The 16,004-nt window shown below is 43.5% G+C and overlaps 2 protein-coding genes across 2 annotated transcripts in view; one reads left to right on the top strand and one right to left on the bottom strand.

The window, feature by feature from the left end:
- Positions 1-3,014: 3,014 nt before the first annotated feature.
- Positions 3,015-7,383, top strand: LOC102292092 (WD repeat, SAM and U-box domain-containing protein 1; the record flags this gene model as incomplete). Its single annotated transcript, XM_005935272.2, is given in 6 exon segments — positions 3,015-3,121; positions 3,250-3,267; positions 3,714-3,740; positions 4,031-4,210; positions 5,491-5,625; positions 5,710-7,383. Coding segments are annotated over 6 exon segments (619 nt in total), but the record flags the coding sequence as incomplete, so codon positions are not given.
- Positions 7,384-7,749: 366 nt separating this feature from the next.
- LOC102291763 (protein TANC1) overlaps positions 7,750-16,004 on the bottom strand; it is a 45,934-nt gene continuing 37,679 nt past the window's right edge. The window contains exons 21-29 of the mRNA XM_005935270.3: positions 14,205-14,338; positions 14,004-14,127; positions 13,734-13,909; positions 13,197-13,326; positions 11,066-11,095; positions 10,883-10,974; positions 10,647-10,793; positions 9,522-9,622; positions 7,750-9,393 (exon numbers count right to left, since the gene is read on the bottom strand). Of these exons, the coding sequence (XP_005935332.1) occupies positions 8,040-9,393; positions 9,522-9,622; positions 10,647-10,793; positions 10,883-10,974; positions 11,066-11,095; positions 13,197-13,326; positions 13,734-13,909; positions 14,004-14,127; positions 14,205-14,338 (2,288 nt within the window). The 3' untranslated portion in view covers positions 7,750-8,039. The remainder of the gene's footprint in view (positions 9,394-9,521; positions 9,623-10,646; positions 10,794-10,882; positions 10,975-11,065; positions 11,096-13,196; positions 13,327-13,733; positions 13,910-14,003; positions 14,128-14,204; positions 14,339-16,004) is intronic.

Below are 16,004 nucleotides of genomic sequence, written 5' to 3'. Positions count from 1 at the left end.
GTTCTGTTTGTACAGTTATGTTTTGTTTATGTTGCCATAGTGACGGGTGACGCCTTCTCCCTGCGACGGTGTGTCCTTCCGGGGTCAGAGGCGCTCTGTGTGTTGTTGTTGCTGTGCGGTTGCCGCACAACAACAACAACGTTAACGAGCTACCCCTGCCTGGGGCTAGACGGCCAACACGTTAACGAGCTAACTGCGCTAACACACTAGTTCCCACCCATGTAATTGAGCATTGCGTGGCACATCCAACATACTGTTTTACTTTAGTCCATGACGCGCTTACCTTCAGGGTCATACGTCACATGAAAACCAAAATAATTCCAAACGCCAGATCTGAATGAGGGTGGGGGAGGTTCAATTTGCCATGTTGCAAGGAGAGCTTAACTTCTGTCTTGCTAGCTTGCCCTGCGCTCTTCCTTCTGACTATGCTGTCTGTGTTGAGCGCTCAGTGGATCTGCGCTCGACAGTGCAGCCTAGGCGGAGTAGTCGAACGCAGATTCACTGAGCGCTCAACACAGACAGCATCGTCAGAAGGAAAGTTGATAAAATAAATTACAAATGTTGTATTGTTCGATACATATGCGTACCGAACCGAAAGCACTGTATCGAACGGTTCAATATCGATATGAGTATAGTTGCACCCCTAACAACCAGGTGTCAAGTCTGCCCGTGGCCACCACCCTGCTCCGCCCCACTGGTGGACAACGCGTCTGTATAAAATAATACACAAAATTCAAAACTCATTAAGTCCCATGTTTGTGGGGAAAGCGATAGCTGAAACTCCGCCCATGATGTGATCTACATCAGCGGTCCCCAACCCCCGGGCCTCGGACCGGTACCGGTCCGTGAGTCGTTTGGTACCGGGCCGCGAGAGTTGAGGCTCAGGTGTGAAATATATGGTTTTCAGGGTTTTTATCAGCGTTATTTTGTTATCGTTTTTATCGTTAACTCGGTTTTCCTGGGTCTTTTCACGTGTGTTATGAATAAATCTTCTTTTTTTCCGGTACTAGTTTTATTTTGTTGTATTTATCCGCGACACCTTAAAGGCCGGTCCATGAAAATATTGTCGGGCATAAACCGGTCCGTAGCGCAAAAAAGGTTGGGGATCGCTGATCTACATGATTAAAACGGGTTGTGTTGCATTGTTGTCCCTAAACTTGTGTTTTTTTTAAGAAAAAGGTAAGACTACTCTCACTCTGTCCCTCCCACCCACGCAAAACCCACAGCTGAACGATCACACTTACATGCTATTTATACGTCCATCCAGCCACCTGTGTCTGAAAGGCAGCAGACTCCTTTCAGCGGAGCGAATGAAAGTCGTTTTGGAAAATCACTAACTGAAGAGGAAGCAAGCGGCAAGTTGAGGAAAAGTGGATAAATGGGGAAGAAGTTTTTTCATTACTTGACAAAATGTCTTCAGGAAACTGCTTTGAGTTAGACAAACTGATGATACAACATTGTGAGAGTCTCTTAGGTCGGGTTAGTGCGTGCCTCTCTTTCAGCTCTTTTAATCGTAGAGATATTTGTGTGAAGCCAGCTAGCTTTTGTGGATCATCATTTCTCAGCAATCCAGCTTAGGTTCGAGAGAGATTGGACTCATTAACGCTGCCTTGACTTTACTGAATCCGCTGAGAATTTGATTTTAATCCTTATTGAGATGCTCAGTGCGGCTTTCAGCATGGTAAGCCTTCACTGAATTGGTCCTGATGGAGAGCATTTTTATCACTGTGACATATGTAGCATCAAGCCAGAATTAAAAAAACTTTTGGCCATCTAGGAAGCAACTGCAGTTTTAAAGCTTCAAGCAGACCTATTATGCTTTGTCTTATTTGCTGTTAGAATAGTCGATGCTCATATTAAAGAGTCAAAGTTCCAGATAATGAGGCGAGGATGTGTCCAAGTAATCCCTGTCAGCTCAAACTAGGCTTCAGCCTAATCACTCAATTTCAGAGAGGTTTCTTTTTCCTACTCTTTGCTTTTGCATGAGGTCAGAGAGCATGAATGTGCTCATGTCTTCAATTCAGTTAATTTTCCGTATTAGAGGGCCAAATCACAACAACGGTCACCAAGGTGCTTCATATTGTAAAGTAAAGAAACCCCAACAAGTACACAACCCCCTATGAGAAAGCACGCTGGCGACAGTGGGAAGGAAAAACTCAATTTTAACAGGAAGAAACCTTTGTCACTTTCTCCAGCAGAAACAGGCTCAGGGAGGGACAGCCATCTGCTGTGACCGTTTCTTATGACAGCTCTCATGACAGATCTCTTATCAAGCTCCTCCCCCAAGCAGACATTCAGAAGAAAGTTTCCTTAAATTGAAAGAAAAGGAGCTAAAACGGTTTGTTTCAGACAGTGCACCAAGCCCCAGTGTAAGATTAATCAGGATTATTCTGAACTGTGAATCATGCAAAGCTACTCTAGGCAAGTCCAGGTATTAAAAACAAGCAAACATGCAATTGGAAACTGGCATCAAAGATTCCCTTTAAGTCATCGAGCTGCTTAGCAGGACTGAGATGTGGTTCTTCCCACTTTGACTTCTGAATTACTGATTTTAATAGACTCTGTTTGAGTGCTTGTATAACAAAGGTTCACTCAACGTCTTATTTTTCATTTTTCCTTTTACATGTAGTTTAAAATAAGGTAAAACTTTGTGAATTTCCTTCAGAATTATTAATGCATAGTAGTATGTGTATGTGTAATTTAATTTAAAAAAGTAGTAGAAAATAAAAACAATTATCAAGCTGCTGGAGTAATTTGAAATCCAAGGTAATCATTACGTTCGTGTATGATTCTTGGAAATGATTGCATTGATGTTGAAAATGTCATCCCGCCCATTGACATCGATGTGATTGTGTTATTGGCATAATTGTTGTCGGTGAATCATGCATAAGCTGTTTGCCTGGTAAATCTGTTCGGACACCTTTCTCTGTCAGTCTGTTATTTTTTACCATATAAAGAAATTATACCTGTATTGTGAATAGAAGCAGCGTTCAGGTGGTTATCCTCTGCTGCAGGTACGTGACGGCGTGCGCCTTCTCTCCGACCTCACCGCTTATTGCTACAGGATCTATGGATAAGACCATAAACATCTGGAGGCTGGAGGATGGTTGCGGTGGAAACGGTAGGGAGGGAAAAACCCACACGCATCACTTTAGAAGAGTCACATCTATGTTTTGATGAGTTGTAAAAATGTTCCTGTAATCTGTTTTTGTTTTTCTCCCTTACTGCACCTCCCCGTCCAACGGAAAGGCGGGAAGCTGTTGCCTGGTTGGTTTTCTTTCCATCTTTTTTTGTTTTTTCTTGTTTGGACACATTTTTTATGTCACTTTAACAACAACAACAGCAGACTGAGTACAACAGCAAGCAACACTCAGCAGTAACAGGCCAGCTTTTATTGCTCCTTTTTTTGCCAGCTCTGAAAAACAGAGGATTTTTTAAAGACCTTATAACCTTTATATTCTCTGAGTACAAATCAGTATAACCTTTAATAACAGTGTTTCAGCTCAAGAGCATCATTGGCTCTTTTTTTGTGTGTGTTAAGATTTTACATGTTAAAGCAGCTTCGTCTCCTAAAGAAGGGCACAGATGTTGGTTTCACGGTCGCCCTCGTTTCCTCGATCACTCGCCACTCTCACGTGTTTGCAGTTGGCCCAAAGACTTCATTGCATTTCTCATGTTTACGGTTCTTTTTCTTTCTTTTGTTTGTCTTGCAGAAGAATCTGCTCAGACTTCAATCAAAGGTGATAAGACAGCTTTACTGTATTATGTGTTGCAGATATTCTATACAAAAATATTCCAGTCCTGAGACAAAGTGTGCACAAAAGCCTGCGATTGTTTTTGTCCTAATCACACTATTCACGTTTGGTTTCACATTAATCTTTCAAACATTTATTTATATCGCTGTAACAGCCACAGCCTCACGATCAATAAGCAGTCAGCCGGACTCCAGGTTCGCCTTGCATGGAGAATATGTGTCCATTTTTCAAAAGCTGTCTAGGACTGACCATCTTGCTTTGACTCACCCTCTCAGGGAGAGCCTCGGGAGGCCGATCGAAGCTGCTGGTCAGCAATTGGTCGGAGGACGATGTGTCAGAGTGGCTGCTGGAGGAAGGCCTCGAGGGATTGGTGGACAGATTTAAGGCCAATAACATAGATGGGACAGAGCTGCTCAGCCTCACCAAGGAAACACTGGCGTCAGAGCTGCACGTCGGTGAGGAAGACGAGCATCACACGCTGCTCAGCGAGAGCGGCGCCGCTTCCCCACTCCCTCCTTTTCCCACAGTCCTAATGCTTTCCTTTTTGTCCAGAACAGAAGGATAAAAGCCCAGTCTTATGAGCATTACACGCCGGGTCTCTTGTGAGAATGAGCACGGCCGCGTGCGGATTAGGATTTTTGCACCTATTTACATGGATAAAAGATGGCATATTAAATCAAAGTAAGGGTGAAGGAATGGGTGCTGATGGGGAGGGGGTGGGGGGGTTTTACTCAGCAAGATTATGTAATATTAGGCTGCACTGGGAAACCACTAAGCTTTAGGGACCTTAGCGGTTCGGACGTTTAATCTGGAGCGCTTCTTCAGTTACATAACCCAATCATCAAAACAGAATTCCCCATACGGTATAAAGTGGATTTATACCTAAGCCCTATTGGTTATTTCCCAGTCTGTCTGAATGTATTATTTTTAGTTGATCAGACGCTTTTGTTTTTTTTCCTCCCCCCTTTCACCATCAAGTGAAACCGCTCGGCAAAGTCGGAGCGTTATGTTGTCGATGTCAGTCTACCAGCTAGGCCTGTGTTCGTCACGTAGTTGTCAGCAAATGTTTGTTGCATTGCCGTGCCGTCATTTTCATCCCACAGTCGCTGTCAATCACTCCTCGCCGTGGCAGCTCGCGTTCACATTGTTCTGTTCTTAGTAACGCCGCGTGAATCCCACCTTGCTTGTAACCAGAACTAACTTGGAGAAGAGTGTTAGAGTAGTAGTCTGTTTTATCTGCTACAATGACAGAGAGACAGAGACGGAGCGCCCTGACGCATTTTTCAAAGCTGAGAGTGAAATCAATGCCTCTTTGAGAGGAAAGCACACAATGTTTAAAGTCCTTTGTGTTCATTTGCAGTTAAGGCATTTTTTATGAGATTGTTTATTTGTAAACTATAATTTCTGTGTGATGATTTATTTTTTTCAAAGTAAAATTGGCCCCCGGGTAGCTGCTGAGCATTTATCTTTGAATTGGACAGACAGCAGACATGGTCTGGTCCCACCACCCTCACCCACACTCACATTTGCCACCCGAGAGCGCAGAGTGCTAAAGACACGAATAACAAATGCTCAGAGGCTTCATCGTATTGATATTACTGTCAGTGTTTGGGTCAGTTCAGCTTGTTCCACTTGATGCTCAGCTATTTTCCTTTTCCTTTTTTCTTTCTTTCTTTGAATCACTGCACACCGAGTCTTTATGTGCCTCTTTTCTGTGGCTGATGTGTGTCTGTAGAGTCAGTCGGCCTGCACAGTAAACTCCTGAGGAAGGTGGAGGAGCTGAAGAGTGATTCAGTGTGTCTAGGCATTCCCGATGAGTTCCTGTGTCCAATCACCAGAGAACTGATGAAGGAGCCGGTTATTGCTGCCGGTGAGCTGAGATCATCGATCGTGTGTTCCATCATTACTTTGTGCTTTTTTGTGTTGTTTACACAGTTTTTTCCACCCCAAACAGATGGCTACTCATATGAAAAAGAGGCCATTGAGAGCTGGATTAATACCAAAAACCGCTCCAGCCCCATGACCAACCTCCCCTTGCTGACGACTCTGCTCACCCCTAACCACACCCTGAAGATGGCTATTGGTCGCTGGAAGACCAGCCACTAGACATCTGTGGATCTGAGCTGGCGTGCTAATGATTTTTCACTGAAGTGTAGAGAAGCAGAATGCAGTGCTCAGATAAATGCCCACAGCACCGTTTCAGGAAAAGATGTGCCTGATAGTTAGCCAGATTTTAAACGACCAACCCGAATCAACAATCAGCTGCCTGCTATCACACAGAGGGGGGGGGGGAAGACCAGCATGAGCATCCAGAGTTTTCAAGAATGCACTTCGCTATTCACTCAAATTCAACTGGCTTTGGCTGCAGCAAATATGTCACTTTTAGGCTGGATCATGTTTTCAATTTCCTCATATTTGGTCCTTCCTGTGAAATCCCTGCTTTGATTTTTGATCAGTGAAGAATGAGGAAAACTATTTGCCTGCATTGCTTTTAATGATTCCCCTAACCTCACTTTACAAATAGGTGACTATTTTGTTATTATGTGAAACTGATTAGCATTATTGATTTTATATACACACACATACACAAAACACTATTTGCACTAACTGTAGATCAGAAGAATCTACAGTGTATTTTATTTAGATTGCTGTAACCTTGTTGTTTACCTTAGGCTGTATGTGAAAGATGAACATAGCTGCTGTGTTGGAACAGCGACGCCAATGTGGAAGTGCCTTTCACCTGCATTCTTTTTATTAGCCAGCAGGGGGCGACTGCTCTGGTTGCACAAAGAAGCAAAATTCATAAGAAGCCTGATAGAAATCCTTCTGCTCTCTTCGTTTATGGGCTCAGTAAACATCTTCCTGATGACTTTATAAACTCAGTCACTAGTTTAAAGTCTTGCTGAATCCAAGATGATGCTCATTTGTGTGGCATTTGGCAGTTTCTAACTCATTTCCACTCCTCGCACGAGAAATTGTGGTTCAGAAAAGCCAAGATGGTGAGACCCGAAATGCTCAAGTCCAGACTGGAGAAAGATAGTCCGTGTTTTATATTGATGTTTATTACAACCCTTTTCCAAAAAAGGATGCTTTTTATCATTTCAGAACAATTTCAGATCATTAAAACCATATGATGATAGCATGTCTTTAAACTTTGATGCTTGGAAAAGGTAAAGTTGGGGCATGCTTCCCTCTTCTTTTAACAGCATCAGTTGCTGCCGTTTGTGAAGCAAAATGTTCCCTCATTCTTGGTTTATATGAAAACGCAACATCCACAGTTTTAAACAACGAAGTTTACTTCAAAGGCTCGTTTTAATGTCAATTTAGGCGAGTTATGTGAAAGGTCCTGTGAAAGGCCTTTCTCCCACCCGCACACCCGGAAGCTTTAAGCAACATTTTATGGAGTAAAATGAAAGAATGAGCTGTAGAAATGTAGTCATCCAGGAATATTTTATTATACCACAATATTAATGTGGTAATATTCTGTAATCCATAGTATGACTCTGAAAAGTGTATATGACAACTATGAACATATATTAAGTCTTAAGTTTCTGTTTTCTCTCTTTATCCCACATTCTGTAAAAGCTCTTTCTCAAGTCTGAATAAACCAATAAACACTTCATATGAATATTTTCTCTGCTATGCAAAAATAAATAACATTTACTGTGAATACTGAAGCAGTCACTTGTAAGATTATGACAAGAAGCTGTCCAACAATGTCATGTACAGTGCCTTTTTTTGTGTTTTTCTAGTCAAATGCACCAAGAAAAAGGATCTCGGGTACACGAAGTAATCCGTTCTGAAGCCTGTAATGCTAACAGATAACCACTTACAGGGAAATAGATAATCTGCAAATATAGTGTACACCGTACAAATATAAATGTTTTTTAAAAGACACTTCACAATAGAAATGGTCATATCCTGCAACAAACAGCGTGAGGTTTCGTATATTCGTGCACAAAGCTTTCTCAGTTTTCTATATTTGATATTATGAATTAAAAGTTGAGACAATAGACTACTCTTTTTTTTTTTTTTTTTTTAATTTAAATCCCTACTTAAGGTATGTCTGGTCTTCTTGAATACACTAGCTGTATACATGTAAGCAAAAGCGTAGTAGCCTGAGTTGAACACTGGTTCTAGATTGTAAATGCAGTGCAGCAGCATAAATCTACAAAACAGGCTCAGGGAAGGGAGCCGCTCTCACGCCCGTCTCCCTTGCTACCTAATGTGGGACATAGCTTGTTGAAAAAAACCAGCCTGCTCCTGTGCTTTGAGAAACTACGCTCAGACGTTGGATTCTATAAAAGAGCGTTTGGGCTTTATGGGAGCCATGTGCAGAGCTGGGTTGTCTCTCGTCAGGCTCGCCTGCCTGTGCCTCCCCTCGGGGAAGCGTAGCTGGGAGGATGTGGTACCTCTGCCCTCTCGCTGGTGCAGCCGGTCTCCAAACTCACGGCCCTGCTGCTGGCTGTTGCTGTGGCTCACAGAGTGCTGCTCCTGGAATGATGCGTGTTTGAACTCATTGTTCAGCCCTTGGAACTCCATCACGGACATGCTGAAGCTCTCCACCCCTCCTCCCTGCCGGCTCAGGCCAGAGGCCTGCTGGCTGACTCGCACCGCTTTGTCCATGACCCCCATAAAGGGCCGGGGCTTTAACTCAGGTTTTGTCTTGAAGCTACCGCTGCTCTTGATAGGGCACGGGGCATCTGGTGCCTGCTGCCTGCCCCCATCTGACAGGTTCCCACTGGAGGCCTGACTGGAGCTGGAGCCCCTTGAGCCTGTTGTTCCTGCTCCACCACCCTCCCGCCTAACCTCCATACCAGCACCTAAAGCGAGCGCCAGGCCATCCAGAGCAACAGAGTGGGTAGAGAGCCTGTCAGAGCCCCTGGAGAAGCTGGAGGAGCGCGGCTGGTACATCTGCAGAGGTCCAGGTGGGGAGGAGCTGTTGGGAGACATAGGGTGATAGTGCTCAGTAGGACTGAGCCCAGAGTGTTCACAGGATCCAGGGCCGATGTCGATACCCATAACAGGTGCAGGCCTCAGAGAGGTGGAGATGTGTCTACCTGGCAAAGGACTAGAAGGACCGCACAGAGACAGAGGCCTGCCCCCAATTCTGCTCCCTGACTGGAGGGAGTGGCACTGGTGATGAGTCCTGCTGCCCTGGCTCTGGAGTTGCCTGTTAACAGCAGGAACTGGCTCGGGCATGTCCACAAACAGCTGGTTCTGTACATATTCCTCTTGATGAAAGCTCGGCGACTGATCTCCTAATCCAAAGGCCACAGCTCCGGGGAGAGTCCTGTTCGGAGCGTATGGATTCAGAGGCCAAAATTCAGGACTTTTCCCACACTGCAGGCTCACCTCCTCGCCATCTTCCTTTTCTTCTTCCTTCTCCGCATTGGCCTGCTCTGCTGGGATGTGCCTTTCCAGACTTCCCTGTGAAAAGACGTCCGTTTCCTCCTCTGTGGCTTGATGATGGTGGGTGTGAGGGTCCCTGTTGTAACCCTGTGCCGAGTTGTTGCTGGAAAGCTTCTGATGATGCTTACATTCCTCCTCTACTCGTGCCAGCAGGCGTCGGATCTCCCGGTTGGACGGGCAGAGTCGTGCTGCTTCGTGGAGATCTGCCAGCGCTGCAGCAAACTGCCTGGGGAGAACCGAGAAAACGAACAAAAGGAACTTTTTAAAAATACAGAGAGGACGCGGCCCTTTTCTCGCAAGAATTTCCTCTAAGCAAAAGGATTCGGATCGAAGTATACTTGAATATTGTTGTACCTGCTACTCCTCTTGGCCCGGGCTCTGGCGTAAAAGGCTTCATAAGACCTTGGTTTCAGTTCCAGGGCTTTTGTTGCAAACTCCTCAGCTATGCCAAAGTCCTGCAGAAAAATGCATTTAGTGACACGTGCTGTTTGTATTTCAAATTAAATGTGACGCTGTGACGTGCAGCAACAAATAAACCCCACTGTATGATCAGCTGCGTTTCTAAGTGCCTAGCCTGGAGAGTGCCGGCTCTGCAGAAATAATTTGAGGCCATTCCAGTAATAAAAAAAGAACAATACTGTTTGTTTGCCGCTTCATTATATGGAGCTGAGGATCAAAGCCTGTTTAATGAAACAGAACTCGCGCTGCAATCATTTTTATTGACCAGGAGCAGAAGGAGAGCGGCTTGCCTTTCCTGCTGGTTTTTACTGCTCCCATCATCACTCTCAGGTGAATATTTAATGACACCAACACACTGTGATTCTGTCCTTCAGAGTGAGGTCAAAACGACAGCCTTGAATGTGAGATTGTGAGCGTCGCTGTTGAATGTTTAATGACGGTATCATGTAGTCTCCCTGCTGGCCCCTACTGCCTGCGTTCAGCTGTAATATGTGGATTTTAGCCAGCGCGTTAGTGCGGCCACTGTAAATAAACCCCCTGCAGAGCCACGGAGAAGGAAAGAGAGTGGACTTAGCCTGCCAGAGAGAGTGACCTTATCACATCACATTATCTGCTCCATTATTCATCGGCCACACTGACCCTAAGGATGGCATTTTTACACAGTCTGTTAGGACGTCTGTCATCACCAGGGTGGGTTCCAGCCCTGGCTGCAGGCCACACACACATCTATCTCCACACTAACGGCACACAGTTATTCATTATGTCACCACCTGCTTCCAGGTCTTACAAGTACATTCTGTTTACCAGGGAGGCCTGAAATTAGATCTGAAAAGCAGCTATATTTTTGCATTGCGCTATACCAGCAGAGACATGTTCTTTTTATGTTGATACAGATAAATAATACATCTTGAGAAACCGTGTATCTTGCCTCGGCCGCCCTAACTGACATTCCCTAGGTGTCCAACAAACCTGCAGATGTTAAATAGTGCAGAAGTGGTTTGGTACAGCTGTGAGTCTTACGTTGGTTTTCCTGCGGCACCGTGAAAGGTTTAGATAGAGGGAGACTCGCAGGTCTTTCAAGCCTTTCAGCTCCTCTCCTTGCCCCTCACGTGGTAGTTTCCTTAGGGCATACTGATAACGCTGGCCTGCTTCTTTCATACGTCCCTTCTGTGAAAGAAGAGAAAAACTCAAAGGGGGTTACTGACAACTAATCGTTTCCCCACCACATGTAACATGTAACGTTCACTATACCGCACCTTGTAAAGTAAGTTCCCTTCCTCCATCAGCTTCTGCAGCAGGATGAGGAGAATGTCTGGTTTGGAGGAAGCCATAGCCCACGTAGCATGACCTGATGGAGGGGTACAAAAACTTTTTGTATTATCCTGCCTCACCTTATCTCTTGTTCTTTGGATGTTAAATATGTCACATATGTCGGGTACCTGATCGATCGTGCGGAGCCGTTCTGTAGCCTTTTGTTTGATAACGGGGAGCAACCAGGGATGGAGAGAGAGAGAGGTGAGAAGGGAGTTAGACAAGTGGATGTAAAACTGCTCGTGTGTGGCAGTAATCAAAGATCTATCAAGCCGTAAAGAGCCACTGATTGGTTTAAGGCGAATACGAGCGCACTTTGAGTGATGGGCTTAGCCTGAGACGCGTCGATTCAACTTTATGCTATGTTAGACGTCGTGCCGCAATTAGTGAAGAAAAATTGTTGTACAATAATTAGTTTTGAAGAGGAGCAATGATGGGAGCAAAGTTGTCATGGCAACGGGATCTGGGGCCTGGTCTTCATACATTGCTTTAAAAAAAAAAACAAAAAACTCAACTAGGTGACTAGGTTAGGACCATGTAGGAGGAGTTACCTCTTCCTCTGAACCACTGCTATCCTGTCGGGTGTTTGTGTCTTATCACAGCCTTGTTGGTTCTCAAATACTTCATTCATAACTGTTTGGAAGGAAATCTCACATTTTTTTAATAATGTGTGGGACTGATAAATAATTCCCTTTTGAATGAAGTAGCTCTTCTCTAAAAAGCAATAAGTCAGGGCACGCAGCATTGCCTTGAGACAAATGTGGTTCAGACAACTGATTTAAGGGATCCTGATGATCGTGCAATATTCTCTCTACTCCAAATGCTCTTCTTATTACAGTAACACAACATTTGTTTGTGCTTATTAAATTTATTTTATTTTTTATTTTTTTTGCCTGATTGCTTATGCCTCAAAGATGCAGAAAAATGTATTTTATTCTTTAGTTTCATGGCAGCAAGAAGGCCAGACCTTTAAGGTGTGAGGTTTGGGTGTTTCATCCATGCCTGTGTGGGTCACAGTCTAAAGACATGACTGCAAGGTTAATCCCACAGGAAAAAGAAACAACTTGCATTTGAAGCCGTTACTCAGATAACCCCACTTTCTGTTTTGGTTCAAAACCCCTTCACAGGTGTAAGACTGCTTGAGACGCAGACGTGAAACTGAATCAGGAGCCTGTAATCAATCAGTGTGGCAGACTTCAGTGACAGGAGAAGAGAAAGACGACGATGAATGGGTAAAGTCTGGAACGCTACGGGTACCTATGCATCTTCACTGCCTTGCTCCTAACAAAGTAAACAAATATAAAGTTGTGCTTTTCGTGTTTTCATTGCACACAGTGCGAAAAATGTACAGTATAGACTATACTAGGTAAGTGAACCTCTGCGATTAAATAAAATAAAGGCAAGCAAAATGTGGTTAATTATAAACGCTTAAGTCTGCTCTTCTTGGAAAATATAGCCTGGTTTGGTTCATCATAAATCCCTGCAGGAAACCCCTGGTGGAGGTTGTTGCTGCTAAAGGAGGTTCTACCAAGTTTTAAATTCAAGAGATACTTATACTATATTGAAATATTTCTATGCTATACTGCTTTTACTCCACTACATTTTGAGTCCAATCATTATGTTTTTTACTCCATACTAAGCTTTACTTGCTTATTATTTTACAAAGTAATTGCATTGTTACAGTTTAAGCTAGTGAGCAACATATAAGTAATTAAACTACCAACAGCTGCAACAATAAAGAGATATATGCATCAAGAAATCAATAATAATAATAATACAATAATATCAAGTCATGATTCTGAAAAGCATCAATTCAAATGTGCAAATTTAATTTAGATTCAGGTTCTTTAAATATATTTGAATATATAATCTCTAAAGTAGTAAACTACTTACTACTAGAATTTTAACTAATTAAATAATAAGTTAAAATATTTTTTTCCACACATTTCTATCACATGATCACCTTTGTGTAGTTTAAGCAATACTTGTGCAGCTTTACTTTTCACATAATAAATCTGCGTATGATACAGGGCTGCATATGAGCTTGACAATTATATTTTGCACACCATTTACTTTGCACCCTTATTAAACATTTCTTTGTGTCTCCTCCTGAAATCAAACCAGGGATCATTTGCTCTTTAAGTGAATTTGTAAACCACTGCACTCAGATAAACCTACAAGTTTCAAAACCTTTTTTTTTTTTAAGATGTGGCCTTTACTGCAGGCCTGCTAAAGTTTAAACAAAAAAAAGGTTCATACCCATTTTGGATCCCTTCTTAAGCAGCGACGCCACCAGCGCCGGGTTCTGGCAGCCAGTCGCTCTCTCCGAAACTCTGGAACTGTTGTCAGCTCTCTCCAGCACCGCTCCATTTTCCACCAGGCAATGCACCTGAACATTCATTGAACAATATTAACATATTTATATTTAAATTAATTACTTCAGCAATGAAATGCTGATTTTTAAATAGTCTCATTGATTATGAGCAGTAAGCCTCACTAAATTAGCAGACGGGCGCTCTGCTGCTGACTTTGGAAAACTGTTGATTATCAAAGTCTTTGATTACTCTCCTGCTCATCAGCGGAACAAATCAAAGCCAAAATGCTTGGATTGAAGGCTGGCTGCATGAACTGTTGTGGAAATCTGAGGTCTTGTGCAGAGCGCCGCATGAAGATTGTTATGGTTATTGTAGTAATTGCAACATTTATCTACAATTTATTGCAATTATGTGTTGCGTGTTGCTAATCATCTTTTAATTGCATGTTTTGCAGAATATTGTCAATAACCATTAAACCCACTGTATCTGCATCCCCGTTAAGGGCAGCTAGGTCAAGCGGAGTCCGCCCCTGTCTGTCTGGATGGTTCAGGTCAGCTCCTGCCTCCATCAGAACCTGCAGTGCACCTTTCTGGCCCTTCATGCAGGCCCAGCTAAGTGCAGTCAGCCCCTCCTGATCAGCAGAGGACAGAGAAGCACCTGGGACCACAAACAATAAAAGTATTGCTCTCCAGTTCATATATATACACTTCAAACAACCTTGGATCTCACTGTAAAAGGTGCTTACTCTCACCCTTTGACAGCAGGAGTTCAACCGTGCTTGCGTGGCCCTCAGAGGCGGCCAGTATCAGCGCAGAGCGTCCCTGCTTATCAGTGGCGTCGATGTCTGCACCTTGCTTCAGCAGCAGCTCGGCAACCTGGGAAAGTGAGAATAAATAATTTTAAAAATTGAAAAAACAGAAGACAGAACTGGTAAGGAGAAGAACCTCCTCACCTGTGTGTGTCCATGTTTGGTAGCACTAAGCAGAGGGACCATTCCTCTGCGGTTTGCTTCCTCGAGCCCTGCCCCCCGCTCCAGGAGGAAGGCGCACATCTCGAGCCTCCCTCTCCCTGCTGCTGCACTGAGCACTGACAGAGGGTCGGCATAGAGATGAGGAGGCGAAGAGAAGAATATGTAATTGACACATTTAGGAGAGAAGTAGAAGCCGAAGTGAGAAACAGAAAGGAGACAAAAAAAGAGGCCTGTTATTTCCATAATCTGTATGATTCTAACACGTTTCTGCTTTTAAATGTAGATATCTGAGAAACACACTTTCTGTTACACAACGTAATAAAAAAAAGCAAGCAGCATACAGTTATTTCTAATGATGACTTACACACCAAAAAATCTGCACCCCACCCTAATCAGCCAGTGTTATTCTGACAAACTGTGGGCACTGACCATTTTTTCCTCCCCAGTATGCGAGTCCCTCAGCTAATTGAGCTGCTGGGGACAGAGGCACGGTATTGATGCTGTACTGGTATATTCTCCAAGTACCCTTGATAAATGACATTCTGTTTAATGTGTCCACATGCTTCAGTGGACAAATCTATTATATAACACTGTGTTTAAGGAGGAGTTATTGCCATATGAGTCAAAGAAAAAAAACAACAAACCCCCTCGCTGTGCAGCTGCCTTTGTTTAAGACGAATTTGTGGAGCTGCACAATGGAGCAGCGGGATCAGTGGAACTGCTGTTTTCAATACAAACTAAAGTGAACAGGTGAAAATATTCTTCTTAAAGGGGACCTATTAAGATTTGCTTTATTTTCTGAACTGTTACAATGGTGGATGCTCGTGTTAAACATGGCAAAGATTTTAAATTATGGGCTGAAAGCTCAGGATTCAGTTTTTGCCTACCTAGGCTATCTATAATTTCACTGGGGGAGCAGGGATATCCCTAATATGATCCTCTCAGGCACACAGCTTTATTTGGATCCATCCATTTTCTTGTGTGGGGCTTGAAGCCTATCTTGCATTTTTGGTGGTCGGTCACAGTGCTAGCACAGAGAGACAGACAGCCACACACTCACTCATCCATATCTATGGCTAATTCAGAACCACCGATTAGTTCATTAAGCATATTTTGGGCTGTGGGAGGAAGCTGGAGGAGACTAGATCTACCGGAGGTTTCTTACTGTTAAAAGGGAGTTTATCCTTCCCATGGTCGCTAAAGTACTCGCTCATGATTGTTGGGGTTTTGTCACACGCCAAGGCCAGTTCTAACCCACAGCCTTCCTGCTGCGAAGTGGCAGTGCTGACCACTGCACCCACGTGCCACATCAAAGATAAATAAAGTTTAGACTTTAACATTTTAGATACTAAAATGTTAAAGTTTGAAAGTAGAATAGGGGGTCCCCTTTAAAAAGAAGATTTGAAAAATGTGATATGCATCACTCACTCCTAAACAAGTGGAAATCCTTGGTTCAGTAATTAGACTTTAACATGTACCTCGAATGACCACTTTGCCTTTGCTAATGGACTCTAATCTGATCATCCCAACACTAAACATAAAACAAAGCAAGAGCAGTGCACACACAAAGGTGAATGTTCACAAGGGTACTTTGTGCTTCCTTTTTTTGCTGCTTCGGTCCTGCAGGGGACTGTGTAATAGAATTATAGCATAATGGTGCTGTAGGCACAGAAACAGGCTGTGTGTCTGACATGCTTTCAGGAAATGGACTTAACAGAATTCTGCAAGCTGCACTATCACATCCATGACAGAGGTAAACGTATTACAATTGAATAGCAGCTG

Source organism: Haplochromis burtoni, unplaced genomic scaffold (genome assembly GCF_018398535.1).
Source record: "Haplochromis burtoni strain Fernald_Lab_line unplaced genomic scaffold, NCSU_Asbu1 Contig_195, whole genome shotgun sequence".
In the NCBI taxonomy this organism is placed as follows: domain Eukaryota; kingdom Metazoa; phylum Chordata; class Actinopteri; order Cichliformes; family Cichlidae; genus Haplochromis; species Haplochromis burtoni.
Note: the sequence above shows the minus strand (reverse complement) of the source record. Positions and strands in the feature narration are given on the sequence as shown.